This window comes from Cyrtonyx montezumae, unplaced genomic scaffold (genome assembly GCF_038088225.1).
Source record: "Cyrtonyx montezumae isolate F1298 unplaced genomic scaffold, pur_monq_1.0 scaffold_0, whole genome shotgun sequence".
In the NCBI taxonomy this organism is placed as follows: domain Eukaryota; kingdom Metazoa; phylum Chordata; class Aves; order Galliformes; family Odontophoridae; genus Cyrtonyx; species Cyrtonyx montezumae.
The window spans coordinates 40,926,348-40,950,769 of NW_027071824.1; the positions used below are offsets into that span (position 1 = coordinate 40,926,348).

A 24,422-nucleotide genomic window follows, 5' to 3' on the forward strand; every position below is an offset into this window, starting at 1 on the left:
TTTAAGCATCTTTGAACAGTGAAGTCACTTTCTACGCACAAAGAATTGGTTTTGCAGATATGTGGCATGCCGTGAAAGAACTGGCTTGCATTTTTTGGCTGTATCCAGCAGTAACACTCACTACGTTCAGGGTTGGTTTTCTGAAATAAATTTTATGTTGTAGGTAATTGTAATTAGCGGTGACCCTAATTGTTAACTATGTGGGAGATTGAAACTCAGCTATAAGTATTGCATAGATCCTTTCAATAAAAATTTGACTTCAAAAAACAGTTAATTAAACTTGCTCTTAAAAATTAATTACGTTATGTGCTAGAAACATGATGGTTCTTGTATCTTATAGAAATCTCAAAAACAAAAAGCTTAATGCTTTGGCAAGATTGAGAATAATTAGAAATTTTCTCTCCGTTAACACAACTGACAGTCAAAGGTGTTTTCCACCTATATAAAGCAAAAGCTTCAAAGTGGTCTTGCTCATTCACTGAAGATGTAAGAAAAATTGACTTTGCTTTTAAGTCCTTCATTGTATGTATAGGCTATTCAAAATTCATCTTCTCAGTCGCAAACAGACAGTAAATTCCTGCTTTAGACATCAAAAATATTTATGCATCAGCTAAAGACTTCTAAAATACACATTTGTAGGATTAGATTATAAATAGAGTACATCAAGGAACAAAGTTCACGTTTTTGTGAAGTCACTGCAGTGTCAAATGTTATATCCTGATAGGTATGTTAATATCAGGGTTTTTTTATAATGTTTTATATTTCCTCCCCAACACTATAACATCTGTTTTCATTACTACCATTACAGTGCCTGGAGACTCAAATGCTTTATTGTTTTGGGGAATATTTTTCTTACTTCAGACGTAGTTTTGTCAAGCAGGAATGAATATAGAAGGCAAGTTCAGCGTAGACTTATTCTTTGCATCTCTGAAGAAGGAACTATTAGGGGGAAAAAAATCCTATAGAAACTGTCATTGAAAATGTATTAAATGAATGGTGAGTTCAGTTTTACTATTAGAGTAGCTTACTTTTCTAATGTGAAAATAAACAGTAGTAAATTAACCTAGAGACTGGAGAGATGTTAAAGAGTTAACAGAATGCCTACTAATTGAAGATTGTGTGTATGCCACACTGTCCAAGTACAACATGAAATGCTGTATTTGTACTGTAACTCTGATGATGTTCGAACACAATTTGGTGGCATGTTCAAAGAGAACTGAAAGTGCTAGTTAACAGATAGAAGATGACTAAGAGAAAGCATGCAGTACAGCCAATAGCATTACTGTATATACTGTCATTACTGTAACTACTGTATTTTATCAGATTTTATATGAGGAATAAAATCTTGGTTTTTTTAATAGTTTGTGTGTATAAAAGAGATAGTGTAGAGAAGGTAAAGTTAAGCAAAGTACTCACAATTTTGTCTTTAAAAAATCTGGATATATTCACTCTGGGTTAAACTTCAGTGTGTGCTACCTTATTAGCTCACTCAAAAGATTCATTAAGCTTTTCTGTGGTGGGTAAAAGTGCTTAAGCCTGCAGGGTTGTACAGGTTGGAGCTATGGAAGTGGTGTAGTAGTTTGCCATAATGTCAGAGTTCAAGCAGAATAAATTTTGGGTTGCTTTGAGATCTTTCTCTTCAGTTCTGCATTGTCGTATTGTGGCAGGAGCATTCCGTGGTGAAGGCTGCCAAATACATACCTTATAGTGGGGTTACTGAACTGTTTTTATTTGAAAGGGTTTGAATGTAATGCAGTACACTAGGAGAACAAACAGGTAATGATGGAAGATAGTTTTAGGTTTTTGTACTTCAGAATACTTACAAAGGGGAAGCAGATAATGTTTAAGAGAGAATGAAATGAGTGATACTGACACAAAATTTTTAGTATTTTTACCCCTGGATGTCTGATACTTATCTTTTCCTATTTATTCTTAGTACTTCAGAGAGGGAGCCACAAGGTACCTTTTCACCATGGAATGATCATAATATTACTTTAAGCGCACAAACATTTTGGATAAGAAAAAATAGGAGAAAAAATAGAAAACTGGCATAAATTTTATTTTAGTCTCTACATTTTTGCTTTTTTTGTTGTTGTTTTTGTTTTCTCTTAATAAGCAAAGATAATGTCTTTAAATTCAATATGAGACTGTATTTTAACTGTAAGGCACTGCATAGTTTTGGATCCAATTGCTAGAATTTCTCTTAATCCTCAATAGAAGGTAGAACTGAGTAGAGACAAAGTGCCAGCAAAACACACATCATATTTTCAGAAATGTGAACTGAGATATCTACACTGAAGCCAGGTAAAAACAAAGCAGAACATTAGGTTTAAAATGTTTATTATGAATGTCTGTGTGTTAACTTGAATGGGAGTTCCCTTGGGGAAGATGGTTCATTTTAATGTGTTCTTATCTCTCACCTTGCATTTAGGGACAAGATATTAGCGAGAACAAAGTAAGAAAAAAATTTTCCTTATAATTCAAGTGTACCAGGACAGAACCACATCTTCAGCATGGCTCACAGGCTGCTCAGGAAATTCTGCAGGGAAAGGAGCTTCATGGTGCTCTGCAGCTCCCTCGTACTGTGCCACCATTATCAGCTGTCAGTGTCTGACAGAGTTCTGGCCCAAGGCGTGAATACAGGACCTTGACTTAAAGAGCTGAGTGCTTATATTTATAAAATGAATAGTAAAAATCTCTTTGTAATTTGAAAACAAAAGGTGTATAAATAGATTCACCAAACCACAAAAATGTTCTAACAGAATAGTAAAGACATAGGGGCAAAAGCATTGATGTTAATGACAATCTAGTTCTTCAGTTTTAAAAGGTTGATTATCCAGTTTCCTCTATCTGATTGATAAGATGTTATAAATGTCAGAAAAGTTTGTATTTTCTAGTTAAACTAGCAAGAATTGTTTATACTGAGATCAAAGATACACATGTTCCTTTATTATATATTCTTTTTCATGTTTCTTCTAGGCAAGTTAATTAAAATATTTCGCTAAAAATTACACTAAACACATAGCACAATAACAGCAATCTTTGAAGATTCCAAAAACTTTATCAAAAGAACACCATTTATATTTACTTGAAATTGGTGTATGTTAAAGTAATTACTGCTGTGCCTTCAGGGTAAAGGAAGTGTTCTCAGCCAAATTATACAAGGGTGTGGATTAAATGAAGCATTACTCTCTGTTTGGCAGCAGCAGGTATAGATTGCAAAATCAGGGTGTGACGTAGTACTGTGGAAAGACTCTGCCAAAAGTGATTTGGCCTGAGTGTGCCCTTACTTTCTCAATTATACAGATCCTAAAACAACCAGATCTAATTAATTCCTAAGTAGAGAGAGAGGTCCTGTTAACTGTTTTCAGTCTGAGCTTGTCTGTATTTTTTTGAACTATTCAGACATAAGATGGCACGTGTTGACAAAGTGCATGCTTAAATGGAATTCTAGCTGTTTTTAGAGGTGCAAACCCTTCTGCCACAGAGCTGTTGCAGTAAAATGTCAACCCTGTCCAGAAGGAAGTTCATATCAGCAAGATTGCAGTGTGTAGCAATACGCATGCATGAATGAGGTGATCAAATTCATCGTTCTATGTGTTGCTCCAGTCCTTCTGTTTGTATCATTTCCAGAGGAGCTGGAAGGACTCTGCAAAAGACCCAGTAGTGGCTTTGGTGTACAGGAGACAGGCATCTCCCCAGCAGGAGCCTGGGTCTCTTGATTTCATTCTCTGTTTTGACAAGTGGGGAAAAAAAAACACACAAAAACAACCAGTACTCCTAAAAATGACCTTGTTTTTGAGGTGCATTATTGATCCTTTGTATGCTTACATACTTCAGCGATTTGAAATTCCCTTTGTTAATTTTCTGGATCTTTTTTTAATCTGTGTGGAACAACTGAACTTTCATGGGTTCAGGTGCAACTTGTTAATCTCATTGCTGAAAACCAACTTCAGTCAGAACCATCTACCCTCAAATGACTAATGCTTGTAATGCAGTGCCTTTCAAACTAACTTTGGGCATCTGTGGACTGTACTACTACAGCAATTTGTGCATTGTTTCTGGCACTGATTTAGCTCATTATAGCTTGGTACCAGTTCTGTTAGTCTGTAGAAACTGATGATATAGAAAGCATGAAGAAAGTGTACAGAGAAGTGAAGGCCTATATGGGTGGGTAATAACTAGCTGTTGTCATGCAACTTTGTCACTTGGTAATATTTACAGAGCTGGCCTCAACATGCTGCTTTGATCCAGATGAAGTGAGTTTCACCAGAGCTTGTATCCTCAGTCTTGGCTTGCTTTCTTGCTCACTGGAGGTTGTAAAGATCAATGACTGACTTCTTGTTTACTTCAAATGAGGTGACAGAAAAAACTCTAAAAACTCTGCATCTCACTGCTTCAAAATGGAGTTTCCTGTTACCTTAAGACACGCTCAAAGGAGAGAACAGGTTGCACATGTTCCTTTCTTTCCACTCCTAAGTGGGACTTGGTCCCCTCAGTTTTTACTTCTTCCTTTTCTCTTAAAAGATCTAAATGTCCTATAGGCAACTGCAAACAAACACACAAGCAGAAAAATCCTTAGAGTGTTTTCTGATTACTTGACTCCAGGCTTGGCTCCAACATGTCAGACCGACCTTTTGCAGAAGACACTTATTCAGACTGAAAAACAGTATTTGAAACATATATCTCATCTAAAGATTGGTTGTAGCTCATGGCATCTCCATTCCTTTTCCTGTATCTCCTTTAATGAAAAGAGGGACAACTGTCTCTACGTCAGCTATGTTATACTAGCATCTGGTGCCTCACTGCTTTTTATTTTTCTACATTTGCTGAAGTGTGTTGCAGTGATACATAGACTGATGCAAGTCTTTCCAGAATCTGTGGAGAGCCTGACTGACCAAAGGAAAAAAGGCTGCTGCAACTAATATTCCACAGAATAAAACAGAAAATTGTAGCTTAATGTACATAGAATACCTTTTGATAAATAGAATACAAACGGGACGTGTTTTGAATAACTACATTTAAGATGAGTTCACATCTATAATAATAGTAACAAAGTCCTTGAAGTCTTTTGTTTTAGTCTGTCTTGAGCAGCAAGGTCTGTCACCTTTTATATTTATTCAGGAGAATCTGTTGCAGAAGAGCTCTTGATAGCTCTTATATAGTACACATGGCTCTTTGAAGAACTTCTGTTGTGAACTGGATGAAAGCTAAGACTGACTTAATTTACCGATTTTAAGGACTCCAAGTCACATTGAGCTCCTGGAATTTTTCATTCTGGAAATCAATTCAGAATTTTTGTTTTGAACTGCACATAAATAAATTTGCATATATGCAAAGGATCTTCAGCAACTGAATTTGTGATTTGAATTAAGGATCTTCCTGTAAGTCATCTTTTCTTCTTGCCAAAAACAAATCCTTTTTGACATAAGTTTCAGGAGCCCTGCAAAGAGATCAAGGTGTTTCTGGAATTGTCTGTATCACCAATGTTTTAGCTGATAATTTGGCATGCCCAAATGTGCCAAAGCCATCTAGGAAGACCTAACAGCTGTGTATTTTTATGTGAACAAGCCTGTTAAGATATATGCTTTGAGGGTCCCAAACTTTTACAATGCCGGTAGTTGGTTTTCTATGTTTTCTCTGGTTGTTTGATCTTTTCAAAGGAATAATTTTTTTTATTGTAGCAGTTAGCAATGAAATCAGTTTTAAAGAAACCCAGGTTTCTTTAAAAATGCACAATGTATAGCAATGGGTTGCTTTCATAATAAGATATGGAGAAGAATTTCCTGTCCTTGAGTGTTCAGACCTCAAAAAATGGCTTTTTTCTTACTGATGAATATGAAAACTTTGATGCTGTTTTTGTATGAATTTTGGGTTACTAGAGATGTGATATGAGCCCTAGTCAGTAGCGATTTTAACTGCTGATATTTGTCAAAAAAAAAAAAAAAGAAAGAGAGGAAGGGTGATGTAATTAACTGGCCATTGCTGAATTTCGGTTGTGAGAGGAACCATGCAAAGTAAATTACTCTGTGTTCTTCTTGCTTAATTTTCATTCTTTGTTTTTTATCTCTGGTCAAGTATGTTTCCTAAAGACATGAGAAGACCTCCCGAGGTCAGCAGGCGCTCAAATTTTAGAGCTGCTGATACAGTTGAATTCTATGTTGATTCATGACCGTCATAACATATTTTAGGAAAAAAGATAAGTTCTCCTTAAGAACTCTATTTCCTCGGATTCTAAGAGGGTTAGTAATACAACGCAACAGAAGCAAAAACACTAGCATGCACCAATGTGAGGGTTACTTCTTCATTGCACTCACAATCCTAGAGGACTACAATTTCTTGAACATACTTTTCCAAACAGTAACATCACAAGCTTTATTTAATACAATACAAAACAAGTTTCCTTTTCAAATTTAATGTAGCTTTTTGCTTTTAAATAGTTCTGACGAGCTTAGCAAAAACATTGATTACTTTCTGAATGTATGTTAGGAAAATAACCCTTGTTAATCCGAACTATGTGTCACAGTCTGTTTTCTTTGCATCTTTTTTATCTGCTATCTAGAACTTGTAAATAATATTGCCAATCTGATTTCAGAATGCTGATTTTATCTATATTATCTATACAGGCTTATTAATGTTTGTTGTGGAGTCATTTTCCATTCTCTGCATTGTAGAAAGAAACAGGATACTATAGCCCCTATTTATTTTTCAATCCTATCAAATGCCATTATGATGTAACATTAGAAGTTGTTATAAATTAGCACGTTCCTGATTAGCATGAATTCAATATACGTTTCTTACTTCAAAAGAATGCTTGAGACACGTGCTACTACTTGTGTTGTTTATATATGGTACTGTAGAAACTTAACATTTGCAAGAAAAATGTAAGATGATGGTTTGATAAGATTACTCAGAAATAATTAGGTGGGTGTGTAGGCTCCTAAATGTATTTGATTTTAATCTCTAATTAAAAAGTTGGATTTTTTATTGTTTTTGTGATGCAATAGCTTTTACTTCATTATACCTTTTGTAAATAGGGGCCAAATTGTGCTGGTTCATTGTGTCTAAGTACAGGACGAATGTGTAAATATGGAAACAGTATTCTCCTCAAAGCCATTGACAGACTCTCCATAGTTCTTTTGGAGGATTATCCCAAGGTGCAGAACGTTTACGTGTTTGTGTCCTTGTACACCTTGAACCAGAAATGAAAATGATGGCTAACCTTGCATGAGTTATCTCTGTGCATTCCTTTGGCTGATGGTAGGTATAATTATCTTTGTGGGATATGGCACTGCCAGAAGCGTAGTGTTTTTCATGTTGGTGCTGTCTGGTTCTAAGATCTTTTATATGAAGGTTGGAATTAACTGGTGTTGCAGTAAAGATATCTCTTTGTGGATCTACAGGTGTGAATTCAACTCTTGCTCCATCTCACTGATCTAGCACTTAGTTCTGCTTGAAGGGGCATAGTTGGTCATTTGAACTGGGGAGTCAGACAACCAGATGTGGTAACCATAGGTAAATGTATCAGCCCTTCAAGAGGAAAGTTACTGTGTTTAAGCATACTAGACCAGTTGTCTTGCCCAGTTGCAGAGAAACATGGCTGACTCATGGTTTGAGAAGCTGAGCTTCTCCTAATGCCTCGAGCTGGGGCATCTGGAAAATCACTTGCTGATGTGAAAGAAACAGCAGCAGTATGTGTGGAACTGCATGGTCCTGAATTGTGTAACTATCTGGAGTTAGTTTTCTAGATAACTGTTTTTAAGAGCAGCATTTAGTAAATCAGTGGTAAAAAGGTAATTATTACATACTTTGAAAGCTTATATCCACCTTGGATTTTTCTGTATGGCATCATATTTTATATGCTAACCACAGCATGATCTACTGACATATGTTCTCAAGTTACTTTTATTTTGTTAGGTTAAAATTTTTTAGTAATAATGAAAATGGGAAAAGGAAACAAACAAATACTATTCTCTGCCACCTAACAGCACAACTCTTTGGGCTTTTTTTGTTTATTTGCTTGTTTTGTGGCTGCAGCCTAGATCTTTCTCTTGCCCTAACTGGAGTAGCAATATTTGGCAATAATAGAGCTGAAATTTCTCTCTTTCTTCACTTTATACTCTTTAAAAAAAGGTCTTCGTATCTGAAAGATGAGTTTTATTGATCTTGTAGAAAGGAAGGGAATAAACCTTTTGATTTTGTGCATAGTTTTTAAGTGAGTAGACCTAGGCAAGAAATTGGAATCTCATTTAGAAAATGAGTGCTAAATTGAAGAGATGGTACAATTACTCTGAGAGAAGAAATAAGTGGGGAGAAGACAAGGAAGGGCTAGTAGCAGCATGGGATTATCTGTTGTCAGGTAGAGTTCTGCAAGCCTGTAGAAAAAATTGCAAGAACCATTGAGTGGTTGCAGAAGTCTTTTGCTTTCGGTAGTTATGCCATCCTAAACACTATTGTATGTACATTTAAGCATAGCGTGTGAGAACTGTCTGTTTTAAGTAATGTGCAAGATACAGACTGAAGAAAATTAACCATTTCTCTTGGCCTCATGCTAGTTACAAAGAGAACATTTAGAACAGTGTCTTTGGAAACCTGCTAAGTATTGTTCAGAATAAGACAAGGTGCAACTTTTGGAATTAGTTTTATTGTTCTACACTTTCAGTGGATTGTATTCTGAGGTAGTTTTAATGGCTGTGATACAGATTAAACTTTGTTGATTGGTCCTATCCATTTTCCACTCCGTCAGGACCATAAGATTTAGACTAAGTTCTGTGAATTTGAAGTGGGTTCTCACCTACAGCCACTAGATATTACTAAAACATGTTTTGGTGGTAAAGCAAAAGCATACACACAATCCCTTAATTTTATGTGAAATACATCTGAAAATGTTTGCAGTGTGTTTTGAATGTGTTTGTGATCTTGTGTATAAGGGAAGAGAAACAGTTTCTTACCCAATATATAAACAATTATTTAATGAATTCTGTTTGATCTGTTAAAGTATAGTTGTTGTGAGAATAAAGCCTTTGAGGGAAAATTAATATATATTCATACCATTACAAAATGATCCTCTTTCTGTTGTATAATGTCTCACTTGAAAAACCCCAGAAAGGAGTTATATTGCTCTGAAAACTTCTATTTTGAAAACAAATAAGCAAAAAATCTATCCTATGAAACATGAATTAGAGATTGCAATGCATACAAGAATATCGTCAGAAAATTCACGGTTTTGATTAGGTGACTGCTGAAAACATAATTCTGTTTATTGGAAATAGTTCTAAAGCCACAAAAGGTTGATAGAAGAACAGACTGAGCTGATGCATGCATATTCAAGTTATATGAGTTGTTTGTTTGGGTATATTTTAACTATGCTATGTTGCAAGAGGCCACAATGTAATTACAAGATGCATGTCTGCAATAAGAAATACTATTTCCTAGAAGCATAGTTTGTTTTCATGTTATTTTCATGTCTTTCAGAGGTTGTTGGTTTTTTTTCCTTTTAAAAGAAATTATTAATATCAACTTTGGAGTAATTTTTTTTGTCCATATGCTTTAGAAAGCTCATCACAGAAATGAGTCTGAATATTATCTTAAGTTATTTAGTTGGTGATACCACTCAGTGGTTTTTTGAGGACTTCCCATGCTTAACCTTCAGTTGATTTCCCTTACTGTAGATTACATGAGATAGGAGTTACAGGAGTTTTATCATGCAAAAATACCTTTATTAACTGAGTTTGAGTGAATTTCATGAAGAGAGAGAAGGAATTCTCTCAAAAAGTTAATGAAAGGTATGAATTCTGTGATAAGTGCTGTCAGCCTCTTTTAATAGATTTTTTTTTTCATATAAGCATTTATTAGGTGATTGTAGATGCTCCAATACAGTAATAGTGTGATCATATGACTACTAAGAATTTTTCCCTCTCCCGGCTCTCTTGTTAATTTAAAACAAATGCAATGCATAATGATGATGCTGTTTAATAGGAAGTGTTCACAATTAGTTGCTAGTGCTTCTTTGTGACATTGTTGCTATTATCATTGCTGTGACGTGGAATTTACTTCGTGTCAATTTTGGTGTACATCTAATCTGTGTGGCACTTAACTCATCTACTTCCTATGTATTTCAGCTCAGCTATTTGGAGCTTTATCAGTTCATACTGTGGCTATCTAGAGCAGGAGGTAATCTTTTTTCTTTCAGTGAAAGCACATAATGAAGCTGGGGATCTAGTAGCACAGATGTACATTTTGGATATGAGGACAACTACCTGGTTTATGTCTTTCCTGTTTAGTCTCAGTAATACTGGTAGAGATTATACTGCCAGAAGTGACCAAGTGCCAGAAGACCCACTTGCAGTTCATTGCTCAAATAGTACAGGAAGCTAATATAGTTTCAGACTCCTCATGAAAGCAGACTCTTTTTTACAAAAAATATCAGTTCTGTCAGTGTTTACATAAAGCCAGTGCATGCTTGGATTTACAAAACAATAAGCTGTTAAATTGTGTCAATGTGAAAATTCTAGTTGTGATAAAAAGCAATGGCACCAATCATTTTAAGGCATTTCAAAGCGCATGTAGACATTAGTGATTGGTTCTAGAAAAAGAAGGAATTTTAAATGAGAAGAATAATTATGGAAGAGACCACTGGAGAGTCAGTGCAGGGTAATAGGAAATACACTAATTCAAATGTTAATACTTCCATGGGAATGATTAACTTCTTGAAATGTACAGGGTTTTGAAGTGAGGACAGCAGAGGCTGTTCAGTGGGGAGGTTGTTGAGGAGTTCAAACAAATCCTCTGAATCGATAGAAGTGCTTCTCCATTAGTGGTTCTGAAGCATCCATAAGATAAGACAGCCCAGAATTACCTGGGGAAATGGTTTTCCCAGGTGTGACCTTTATCTGACTTGCTCTAGGTAAAAGCCTCAGCAGGTCATGGTGCTCCATAAACATCATTTCTGTCTGAAACGAAAATGGTCTGCAATCCTGGCCTTGGTTTCACTACCTCACTGCAGTAGTTCTAAGTTTGCACAACCAGGATTGGAGGGAGCTGAAGCAACCACTGCTGAGGCTGTTAGTCACACCTGCTCAGTGTCATTTGCACACTTCATCAAGCATGGAACCAATGTCAATCCAATAGCTGTGAAAAATTACTTTAAAAATCTACTGCGTCTTCTGAGAAAGAAGGGATGGATATTCCTTTGCTTGCTGAATGGACCTTGTTTCATGGATGAGAGAGGTTTCTATTGTTGTTTTTAAATGCCATTGTCACCTGTTTGAAGGCTAATAAAGGAATGCTTGATAACTGAGAACAGCTGAAGGATGATACAGAAGTAACAGAAGTATCATCTGTGCTGAAGTGTCTGGAGTAACCAGATCATGATCAGTATCAACAAACAACATTGGCTCTGTGAACCATAGAACACTTGAAACTGGATGTACTTTGCTCTGGTCAGTGTTTGCACCTCAAATTGGGTAATAGGAATTTCCTGCTTGTCTTGGAAGAAGGCTCTGCTTACAGGAAATGCTAAGTCAAAACCGGGGCTAGCTGCTAGAACTCAGCACAGTACTCCCAAAGTCTTTGAGTTTCAAATTTGTCTCTTCCTGTGCTTGCAGCAGAACAGGTTTGCTCTGCCTTTATTCAGGCTTTATGGTTGAACTAATATCCTCCAATTAAGTCTTCACCTGGTAAGTAGCTGTACATAGGGACCCACAGGAGTACTCATATACTCCTGAAGTACTCCAACATAGTGCATCTTTGAAGAAAGTAATTGGTGCTACTGATTCTATATATGTATAAATAAATAAAATTAGCGGTTGATTTGATCATATGTTTTTTTTCTACTCTTACCTTAACATAGATAAAAACAATTGTGGAGAGGGAAAAAAAGATTTCTTTAATCTTGCGGACACTTTATTAGTCTTGAGTTTTGATTGTTTTTAATTCAGTAATTGATATGACACCTGTATGTAGTTCTGTATCTGCCAGTTTGCACTGTCATCTCTGTAGCAACATGTCTTGTAACTGTTTGATTTTGTAGATAGCAACTTTGTAGAAGCATAGATAGCAATATTAGTACAAGTGCTGACCTTTCGTGTTAGTGCTGAACAAATGTTTTGGGGAATAACTTACTTGGAGAAAAGACAGCTTGAAGTCTGTCATCTTTGAGTGTGTGCTGAATTCAGAAAACATTTTCTATTTTCATCTCTGTTCCTCTTTGAGAAAGTGATTAAGTACTCAAAAAAAAAAAATGAAGGCAAGTATTTCAGTGTAAACTACTTAAGAATTTATACAGATTTTTTTTTGAAATAATTAAGATCACATTTTTTAATTCATGTACAAAATTGAAAAGTTAATTATTGTACTTGGGATTTTTTGTAGGTAAAAACTTACTGACATGCAGGGGATCATGATTTAACTCGGATTGTTTGAGCTTGCAGCTTTTATTATATTTAGAAATATCTGAATATCTTAATGATTAAACATTTATGAATAAATCTCCTGTGAAAGTCTAAACCACTAAGCTTTAGAAAGTATACAGTAAGAGAAGTTGTGCAAGCTTCCCCATGGACCTCTGCCAGAGAATGGGAATCTGAATCTCAAAAATCCTCTTTATTCAGATACTGGGCTTCTCAAGAATAGGATTTGCAGCTGTAAATGAAAATGAATTTTCATAATTCCCATTTCAAAAAACAAATCTTGTTCTAGAACTTGTGTCTCATAGAGAAAATGCTGGGAGCTTAACTCTGTGTTGTCCAGCCTCTCTGTTCTTAAGCGAAATGATTCTCCAGCAAAGCAGTAGCCATTTTTCGTTGTCATGTTCAACAATTTTCAGATTTTTGTCTCTTCTTAAGATGTTTTCTTAAGTATACAGCTGAGGAGTCCAATAGCAAAGGAAGAAAAATCCATAAATGATGAAAGGATTTCTCTTGGCTTAGTAGTTAACATAATAGTTAGAAAAGAAAAGAATTTACGGATGCTTGTTCAAATGCACTGTATAGAGAGTGAATAAAATAAACAGCAAGACGTGTTGTGATAGGAACTCCGACGATCAAAGAGAACTACTGAATAGGCCTACTTATTCTTTCAGATAAAATAAGGAAGTAATTCCTTTGAGAGTTTTTGTGAACACTTCTGTTGGAAAACTTTGTATGCATTCCTTGGAAATTCACTGAAGAGAGAAGCAGTACAGGCTAGATAATAGCGTCAGCTCTGAGCACGAGGTGGCATGTGGACATAGCTCGAGCTATTTCTCCAAATCATTAGAATGGAAATATTGGATTAGTTAACCTTGTGTCAGGTCTGTTAGTTAAATACACCCTCCAACTGTTCTTGACTGAAGGAAGCATAGTTGTGACTGAAAGATGCTGCTGCTTTTCATTAGAATTTTGTCAAACATATCCTGCTAACATAATGATATTAAAATAAAATGGTTTATTCGGTGAAGAGGATAACAAGCAAAAAATTCACAGCCTTTTCTTTTCACAGGGTGTTTCAGCCCAGTAGGAAACCCTCTCAGCCACACGCTATTGGGCAGAATACAGATGGTAAGGAATTCTATCTTTGCATTTTTTTTTGAAATTGATGTCTAACTATAAGATGTCATTATTCACAAGTTCTCATTGTTGAGAGGTTTTTTTTTATCCTGTCCTTATTCACAAAAGAAGTATCTTCAAGCAAATAGTCTGTATGGGCAATTAAGGGATTTTTTTTGCAGGTAGCTGAGAGATCAGATATCTGCAAGTTAAAACTTTTTTAAAATAATTTACTTATTGTTGTTTAGAAATAAATAAACCAAAATCACCATCCTGTATTACTGATTCTTACTGAGAATGTAGGCATTGGTAAGTAGAGAGAGAAAAATGGAAAAAGAACTTTAAATTAAATCTTGTGGTTTTACTGTTTACTAATACTTGTCCATTTTAACAAGTGATATCACAACTATCCTATGTTAATTTCATGGCTTGTCTCTAAGTCTTGTTGAAAAATTATAGTAATGCTGTTTATACCTTTCTTACATCTCTCATTTCCTTATCACCATAATAAAGAGCAACAGAACCTGTAATGCCATTAATTCCAACAATATTCTTCATTAACCTGGATTCAGAACGGAGAGGCTCATGATAAAAGAGTTAGTGCTGTTCTGGGCTGAAATAACACAGGGCTATAGAAGACTGGGTCTCTTGTATTCAGATGATAATGTTCCCTCCTCAAGTATGGAATGCCATGATTTAATATTCTGTGTCAATAAAGTCATGGAAGGCTTGTAAGACGTATTAGATTTGCCAAGACATTTTGAAACTGCAGCTTTACATCGTTATGCTATTTATTTATTAACTGAATGATTCTTTTTACACATTTTCAACTATTTAACCCTCATATAATTATAAAGAATAAGTATGCATTCATTTTTCAGTTAGTATGTTAGTGTTCTCTGTTAAAGAAAGTTTTATTAACAATTACAAGATAAACTAAATAATAAGTAGCAGCTAATTTTAAATATCTTTTTCCTGAGGGTTAGATTAAGGGTTTGAATATTTTTGTTATGTTTTCTGGTGTATAAATAATAATATGCAGAAATATGTATGTGTTGCAAGTACAATTAAACAAAGCTGTTTTAATCAAGCAAGTAAAACATTAACAAATGACAGAACAGTTTTTGAATAACTTCAAGAGCTTGAGTATTCCACGTACATATGAATTGATCCTTTTTTTTCTTTTTCTATTTTTTTTCCATATCCCTGTGGGCTTTACTGCAGCAGCTGTGTTTGCATTTCTGTTTTCTGTTTGTACACTACAGTTTCAAAGTGCAGCCTGGCACAGGTTGTTGGGTTTTTTTTCCTCTAGGCAGATTATAGATTCCCATGCTCATTAAATATTGAGGACCTGTAATCAAATAAGGAATGTAGTCATCTGAATGTAGTCATCTGAAGCCTAAGGAAGTAACTTCACAGTAGTTTTATGACAGCAGACAGATTTGTTAAAACCAAAGAAGAGTACATTATTCTTAGCAGTTAATGCTTTTAGAATTGTTTTAATTTAGTAATTAATACCATCCTTGTCATTCTGTTTCCTGTAGACTGAATTTGTGCAGTTAAGTGTCCTTAGCTGAGTGTGTTGACAATTAATTGGACCAAAGAACAAGAACAAAAATGTGACAGTGCTAACAATATTCGATTATTTTATGTTAAGTCTCTGCTTATTTTGTATTTCATTTAAAAGTTCAGTTACTGGAGTGAAGAGTTTGTATGATGTTCTTAAGGAAGGAAAGGATTAAGACAATTTCTAACCCTCAACTTTATAAGGAATAATGGAAACAGTGCAGTAATTGTAAACGCTCAGATTGATTCTGTAAATTTTAAAACTACTTTAAATGTTATCTAATTTTTAAGCCAGTCTCAGAACTTTGGCTGTTAAACTTTGAGGCACAGAACTGTTGGAACAGACAAGGGAAGGTTTGACATTGATTCCCAGCATCCTTGATGGAGTGCCTGCACAAGAAGCACTCCCAGCTTCTCTAACATCCTGGAAGAGAGCAGGTGCAGGAGATGGAGAGAAGTAGTGGTACTGTGCACCCTTCAAGAAAGTGCTGTTGTCCACCTTCATGTCACTGGGTCAGTCCTTCCAACAGGAAGATGGCAGAGGGTAGCTATGGCCCCGGCCAAAGTCGGGTCTTAGACAAGTTTATTTTTCAAATTGTGTTATTTAGAGGTAATGGTGGACCTTGATTTTTTTATATTTATTCTATGACAATAAAGAATTTGTTTGCATATAAGGAAGAAGCATATGAAACCTCCAGTAGACTTAAAAATTTTCCATGATTTCTTTACTTTAAAGTTTGGTATTTTTTCAGTGGTAGAAATAAAATGCTGGGTTTTGTTTGTTTTTGTTGTTGTTTTTTTTTTTTTTTTTTTTTTACAAAAAAGGTGGTAATAACACATCATTTATTCTTACTCAGAGCAGCTTCTCTTAAGGCCATGAATGCTATCTCATGCTCAAATCTTGCTGGTCACCTTCTATCTCCCTGAATAAAAGCAAAACTGCTATTATCACAATCACTGAAGCTACCAAGTTACAAAGAAGTCATGAACATTTTAATGAGTGCTGTTACTGTTGACACTTGATATGGCATTTCACTTACCAGGTTACTCCTACCTGTAATGCTCTCTTATTATTAGTTCTTAAAATGTTTTCTATTTTTGTTAGAGATATCAGTTATCCACATGGACCAATCGTGGATAACCAATATCATTTTACATGGTCTGGAGCTGGATCCATTTTTCTTTGTCTGAGGATGTTCCTTGCAATAAAGCTCCTTGCAGTTTTGTTTGAGCCAAATCAATGTGACTTGGCAGGCTTTTTTTTCCTCACGGATGGTCTACTCTCTTTTGAGAGCAGCTCCTAGGAACTTATCTGTAGGCATCACATCTGTTTGGATGGAAAAAAAGAATTAATTACCTTCCATCTTGCATTAAAAAAGAAGACCCTAATAGCTACTAAGAACAAGTTATTCACACGCTTCAGTATGCCTATTGCTTTACTGTAATCCTGAAAAGGTAGCTTCATCTTGTGATGCAGCACTAAAAAAACAGCATTCTTAAACTGAAAAGGCAGTTGATTGCACCAGGATTTTCTTGCAGAGTACCTGGTAGTTAGCAATATTTGATGAACAACATGGCACTGCAGAGTCAGCTCCAGTACTATGCAGGGTTGGCATGCCTGTGGTAAACAGCTGAGGCGATTTCCCTGCTGGTTCAGCAGCCAGCTGCCATTGGGACTGGCAGTGCGGTTAGGGGCAGCTGGGCCTTATTCCCTGGGCCTCTTTGAGAAAAAAACTCTGGACTGTTGTTGCCTCAGAAGTTTAAGGCAGTATCTGAGAATGCTCAGCATAGTCTCAGGATGACTCATGGATTTCAGATTATTTCCAAACAGCGCGCTCTCTTTAAGGTCTTCTTAAGTTGAGTGTTTGAGAGCATATGAGTACTTTATTAAAAAGAGAGAGACAGATTGAGACACAGCAATGGGGCAATGTGAGTACCTGAACTAGATAACTAAATAATGCTGCTAATAATTCTCATGAATCATTTTTGAGCAACAGGAGGCACTCCCATCCCACAGGCTAAGCACATTGCCTGCACAGTTCTCTTAACCTTGACAATGAAAAATGAGAAATAGCTGAAACCTGTAAGGCACTGCTAGCTACCAGTAGACCATTGATCAGACATCATACTCTGAACTGCACTTCCACAGTTCTTTGCTCAAAATTTGCATATCAAATCAGTCAGTTACTTTTTTTTTTTCTATTCTCCATTTGTGTATACACATAATTATTCAGAACTCTGGGTGGCGGGCTTAGATGTTTTGGTAAATTACAAGAACTGAGTACAACTGTTCACTTTTGCATTGCATTAATCAGTATGCATTGTGTGTATGAAACCACTGTGATAATGCCTGGAGATGAGGTGGAACCTTTTTTCTAGGAGCATCAAGAATTTCTGTCCTTTTTGTGAGCATAAGGGCAAGAATCTATCGTAGAGAATACCATTTACTCTGCTGAAGACTGTAAGAATAATGTTCCTTGGATCACACAAATTAAGAAAATATAAGAAGTACGTTTGGTAGAAATTCTCAAATTCTGATGTAGTTTGCAATGTGGCACAATCTGTTATGGGTGGAAACGTGGTTTACTTCATAATATTCCTATTTGATGCTTCTAAAATACTTTCATTACTATGCAATATTTCTGTTCCACACTGTAGTTACTATTCTTAGATGCGTGCAAAATCTAGGGGAAACTGGTTACCCCTTTGTGAAAATAGGCCATTGGGAAGAGCTTCTCTCTCTTCCATTGTTCTAATCTTTTTTCTTTTTCTTTTTTTTTTTCCTACTTATTTTCCCTGTATTTCTATTTGCTTGCAAATGAAGGGCTCTGTTTGTTTAAATAGAAACCAAATTTTGTAGGTACTGGCACATGCTAACAGTTGCCTTGTATATACAGCAATATTCCTGTGACTTTACTGGAAGCTTGAAGAGTTAAGGGGAAAAGATGGAAATATGAGAACTGAACATTTAAGTATTGGTTATTAAAACCAGCCTAAAATTCGTCGTCGTGTGAAAGTGAAATCTTTTGCATTCTAGTTTAAAGGTAAAGTTCACTGCAACAATTTCTTAAACATTAACTGTATCATTTGCAGTGTGGACAAGCTTAGACTGTATAATCATCAATCCTCTGTCTTCCCACATGTTGTCTTTGGTGCAGTGTACCTGTTTGAAAAGCTTAATAAGTGCTATAAGTATCTGCATAGGCAGTATTACTCTGGATTGCTCAATGTCACTTCTGCTTTTTCTTTAAAAGAAAAAAGAAACCTTTTTATTGCAGGGTTGTGGGTTCTTTTTGTTTGTTTGTTTTTGAGTAGGTGTGACATATATGAAAAATATGTAAAATTGTAGTTTATCAAAAATCTTTAATACTAGGTTATAATATTTCATCTTCTAGAGTGATGACCGTCTGACTGCACTGGGTGAAAGAGGAGGAAGCAGTTGTCTGCCTGAGCAAGAGACAGTAAGTATTATGTAATTGTTTGCAGTATCTCTATACCTGTCACACTGGATTTGTGTTTTTGAAAGTGCTGGGGTTTTTTTTAGCACAAACTGGAGAAATCTTTTGCCATCCTAGATTTTCCTTGTCAGCATGTTCATAGCCATGTTACTGGTGGTTTTACATCATTGCTGAAAAATGGTTTAGTTAAAATTTTGATGGATGTAGATTTTTTTTGCTTGAATTTGAGCTCAAACAACATCTAACAAATATCTCAGTGTCAGAGCAGGAGAAATTCCATTGCTTTGGGCATAATTATGAGTCTTTTACATTCTTCTTTGGTCCTGAGATACATTTCCTGTATTCCCCTCACGCTCATTTTCTGATCATTTATCTCTAGAGAATATTGTGGCAGTTTCCACATTTCATTTAAATTGGAAGGCTTGCTAAACCAGTTGTATTACAGGAAACATTGGTATTTTAATTTTTAATTTCTGAGAGATAGAAATAAGTGTGATCTGCTTGGTTAGTTTGAACTGTTTGTTGACAATGTTTCCATGTTAATGAATTTTTGTAATTTTTTTTTCCGAACAACAAAACATTTCCTCTAAAACCGTCTTACAGAAGGCACTGCAAAAAGAAATGATGATTACTCTGCCTTTCTTTCTGCCAAATAGTTAGTGTAAAATTCCTTTTACCTTAAGTGACCTCATGATTTTTATAGTGCGGTCACTAAGGAAACCTTAACCATTGAGCTGAAGCAGGCATTGTTAGAGCACCCCTTACTGGGCATGATCATGTAAGTTTCCAGTTGTGCAGTGATACTGTATGGAGCTCTGCAGTGTATTTTAATATGGTTCTGTTTTTACTGTTTATATTTCTGTAGTCAACATCACCAGTAAATACTGCAGTATCTTTCCTAATGCTCAGAGAATTATGACAGAAGGTGGTCATTGTTCAACTCCTTTATTTAAGTTCTTGATTACTGAATGCACATTTAGATACATTACTTGTATACTGACACCTTAATTTACTTCTTCGATGCCAACCAGCTCACAAATTAGCACGTGATTTTCGGTGGTAAAAGCGTTCTCCTATTTTCCCATTCATAAGTGAAGTGCAAGTATGAAAATATAAATGACATTGGATATTTTTACACACATAGCTCATAGGTGATCATACTGAAAATAGGAGAACAAATATGAAAAGCACTGCAGTTCAACACTAAAGATTTGAACACATGCATAGGTAATAAAAAAAAAGTTATGCAAAAGTTTATTTGCATAATAACTTTACTGTCTACTGTCTTGAGTACCCTATAAACTTCTATCACTCCCTAACAATGCCTGTTTCTTATCTTTTTATTTATGATTTCATAAAGATGAGGATTCTATAGAGGGGAATAGTGCCCTTTGTATAAAGAAGTCATGTTTATGATCTTCACTTGTGATGAGGGAAGTGAGCAATTCCCCTCTTCTTTCAGTTCACTTCTTTTCAGTCATTTCTGGCTCAGAGTTTGTCAGAACACATTTTTGTTCGTAGAGCATGGAAATAAATAAAAATTATATTTTCACATTCAGAGTAGAAAGCAAGCTTCTGATAATGTGTTCTATGTATGCACTTTCATCCTGAAAACTATTGTCCCGTTTTACACTGAAAACAGCTTTGTTATGTGAGGTGGAATATACACTTTTTTTTTTTTACAGATATTTATAAAATAGTTTATGCAAATCTGTATTTCCAAAGAAACAAGAAAGATGTGAAGTGATCAAAGCAAAACTTTGCAATGACATTTTTCCACCGAACTTTTCCTTCTAGTAAAACTGTAGCATTGCTGAAGTATTTATTTGAACACATATGCTTCATGTGCACTCAGAGCGGGATCTGAAGGTGGTGTAACAATTCTGAGAAAGTGAATGTATGAAGTGTTTTTTTTCTTTTGCTTCACAAGTAAATTGCTTATAAAACTAACAGCTGCTGTTTTGAACCTAATCTTAGTGAATTGAATGTTCTTAACCATTTCTACAATCCCACAGTCCTTTATCTTGCCTCTCCTGCTGCTTTCCCACCACCCCTGATCCCATTAGCAAAACTTGAGACAGCCTCAGCTTTTACCAAAGTGCAGCTTTGGTTTCAGCTGCTTTTCTGCAAGAGGAAGTGAATGTTGTGCTTTTTTCTCTGTGGCATGGTTGTGATAAAGCTGTGGTGCTCTTATCTCTCTTTTAGGTAGTGGCTCTTTATGACTACACAGCGCATCGATCAGATGAGCTAACCATCCATCGCAGTGACATTATCCAAGTGTTATACAAAGATAATGATAACTGGTGGTTTGGCAGCCTAGCAAATGGACAGCAAGGCTATTTTCCAGCTAATTACGTGGCTGGTGAAAGTAAGTTTACTGCTGTCTTCCTGGTATACTGATGTGGGTTTAACTGATGGTACATGATTTTACCATGCTGTACTGCTTATTATTGTGAAAATATGAATTTATGTACCACACAGGTGGCATATTGATGATTTATTGTGATGCAGAAATGGTATAGAGTTAGCTAACCACATCTCAGTTTGACATACCTGACTTCAGAATATATTGGCACTTGGTTAAACATTCTTACCTACATAGTACTGGCTTGATTTTCAATAAAATGGATCGATTCCTCATCCCTTCTTACATTCAGCCACGTTGTTCGTGCCCTACCTTGGCGACATTTTAGAACATATTTTAGCATTTCACTGGTGTCTTAGAATTTTTAGGAAATATCTGATAGATCTAACTGATTGCATCTTGTAAAAACTCTTTGTTTCCTCCACCCCCCGACTTTATGGAGAATGCTCAGTTTCAGAGAATCACAGAATTGTAGGGGTTGGAAGGGATCCCTAGAGATCATTTAGTCCAACCCCCCTGCCAGAACCCTAGAGCAGGTTCCAAATAGGTGAATTCCGTTATAAAGTTTTAAAGAACTGTGATGGTTAACTCTCACATCTGGGCACTGAATGTTCTACCAGGATCTTGTCATTAAAGTGCTTAGGATTAAACTAATGCAACTGAAACTGAGTGTAACTGAACAAATAGTATAGGAAGCATCCTGATGAGTCAGCTGACGTAATGGTGTTCAGTGTTCTGTCAGTTATTAATCTTCAGTTTACAAATATAGTGTCATCATATGATACAGGAAATACATTTGCTTTCCTGAACTATCAAGCTATCAGTTGTACTGGTATTTAAATATCTTTTAACCCAGCATTTCTCAAGATGTTCTCCCCCATTTTCTAGTTCTTCCCTTTGTGGAATGGGCAAATTTTGACCAGTTACCCTACAAAGTTTAGCTTCAAAGTTTTTTGGCCAGTTTTAGTTCACATATCATTATTGGCTGGACAATAATATCACAGATGTTGACATACAGTAGATATTATTTCCTGGTGCTCACAATGGTGAATTATGATTTCGGTTTTCAGAAGAATATGAAGAGCAGCCTTCAGGACTAGTATCAGACTGTGCTCCTCTTCTACCCAAAGGACCTAAAGAAACTGAGGAAAGTTCTCCAACACCCCACAAGGTATTAATTTGAGAAGAAACGATTTTTTCTGCAGTAGTGACAGAATATGTCCTTTGTATGTCAGGTAGACTGTATTAATTTTCCTTTCTTTTTACCAAAATTGTGACATGTAGACATCATCCCAGGACAGTTCATAGATTTTTTTTTTTCCCCAGCAGATACCTAACATTCATTTCTTGTATGAATCTGTTTTGTCATGTGGCAATTAAATACTCTACCTTACTCTTGCATCATTATAATGAGCACTTAATCTACCTTTGACTCCAGGGTTGGCAGAAGTATCTAACAGCTACCGAGCAGATTTAATGGATTTGTCAAAACCTGACATATTTTCTGGTGTTTGCTTGTCCTTCCTGTAATATGCACTGCTCACAGATTCTTCAAACTTTCTGCTATGATATTTTCATATCTATTAGGTTGCTTAGAGGAGAAGACAGATGCTGTGATGTTTCCTCTGAAGAGTTTTTTCATCTGTTTAGTACTTTCCTAATTAGGATGGATAATGTGATCATAAAGCCTCATTACTGCACCATGCCGTACCCTGCATGCAAACCCACTTACTTGTCAATGGACATTTCTGTTTAAAAGCTGCTGATGGGCCTCTGGTGTGAATGACTGCTTCCATGTCATACATTGCTCAGGAGGATACAATGCAGCAACACTGCAGTTTGAACAAACAAAATAAATAAATAAGTATTATAAAGCAGTATAAGACTTTTTCTGACTCTTTTTTTTTTTCCCCAACCTCTTTTTCTCAATTCCAGGAGTAATTGTTTTCTGTGATACTATGTAAGGTACTACTTAGTACTATCAAAGGTTGTCTCTTCAGTTAATTATTTTTATCTCTTAAGGATGTTCTAAGTAATTAAATAAGAGCATTTACCAGTAGTTGAGGCTTTTGTCTTGTCATAGTAAGCAGCTTTTGAGTTGTAGTTACATATAGCATTTTGTTTACATATCACACACTTTACTGTATGCAGAAATATTCCTATTTTTATTATTTTAGTTAGAAGTCAGAATGTAGTCAGAACAGCAGCTGGCAGGTAGAGAAAATGTATGTAAAGAAAAAAAAAGATGTTTTTGTTTTATAATCGTTAGAGTTACTGCTATGTGCAAAGCTTGCCAAAGGATTCTCATGTCTCAAGATTGAGATCAGAAACTTTGTGTGACTTATGTTCCACTTCTGTGAAGTAGGGATGATGATTGTCTTACACAAGAGGATAGTTTGTAAGCCGAGGTGATAGAAATGAACTCAGTAACTCTTAGAGTGTAAGAATTATGTTTTAAGTCAAAACGTTTGTAGTTCTCTTAAGTATTCTTTCTGCAGCTACTCGTTCAGTCAAATGCTTCCAATATCACTGATTTTAAAAGGATTGTTAGATGTCTTTGAGGTGACTTCTCCCTATACTTCTCTAAAATTGAGTTGTAATATTTTGACTTGTTTGCAGGATTCAACGTATGCAGAGTGGCTTGGTTATGCTTTTTTCTTTTATCAGATGATTTATCTTTGCTACATAATGCATGTTGTAATGTTGAAGGTTAAAGCACTCAAAGCCACTTCTATTAACCTGTTCTGTGCAAGTTTTGTTTTTATATATGTGAATAGAGAGGTAGTATTCAATAAATTATTTAGTGCAGATTACTCACTTGGCAGTCTTGTTGAAGCCAACCATCTTGTTGAAGCCAGCTGCTGTAAATTGAATTACTGAGTGCTATGTTTCCAACTATACTTCAAAAATGAAATTAATCACTTCAGCAAGTAGTGATAATTAATCTGAAGTATCCATTACCACTTTGTAGCTGAGAAACTCATAGCCCGACCATTGTCCCATAAAGGCAAGGGTGTATTACTTCCAGATATGTACTCTACTCTAAATGCAGAGTAGAACAAATATTAGAAAAATAACTGCATTACTGTAAAGCATGAAGATTTCATTTATCTGTTATCTACGTTGCCAGAGGCAAGAAAAGTATCTCAGAGGGAATTTATTGCTATACTCGCTCTGTTTCACACATACCAGATTAGAAAAAATGGATAAGAGCTGAGCTACATACTGTCATTATAGACTTGATAATCTTTATCCTAATTTATTTTTCTGCTTTGGTTTAAAAGAAATCTAGTTTGTTTATTAGTTCAAAATAACTGTTAAGCATACGAACCAATGTTAATTGGTTACGAACCAATACTAACCAGTACTAACCAATACAACCAGTGTTCACTATTCAACTTGATGAGAAATGTTTGATTAGTCTGTAGCTGACATAACGTTCTAACAGTAGTTTTTGTATTACTAGCAACTCTTTCAGTAACACTCAGTTTTAGCAATATTACACTG

General features: G+C 35.6%; 1 protein-coding gene across 3 annotated transcripts in view; it reads left to right on the top strand.

Moving 5' to 3' along the window:
- AHI1 (Abelson helper integration site 1) overlaps window positions 1-24,422 on the top strand; it is an 82,293-nt gene that overhangs the window by 45,026 nt on the left and 12,845 nt on the right. For 2 of the 3 annotated variants that reach the window (XM_065733287.1, XM_065733296.1), the window contains exons 20-23: window positions 13,480-13,538; window positions 18,488-18,553; window positions 20,756-20,918; window positions 21,986-22,086. In XM_065733287.1, coding sequence (XP_065589359.1) covers window positions 13,480-13,538; window positions 18,488-18,553; window positions 20,756-20,918; window positions 21,986-22,086 — 389 coding nt within the window. Of the gene's footprint in view, window positions 1-13,479; window positions 13,539-18,487; window positions 18,554-20,347; window positions 20,441-20,755; window positions 20,919-21,985; window positions 22,087-24,422 lie in introns of those variants that run through there. The other variant, XM_065733305.1, reaches the window with a different exon arrangement.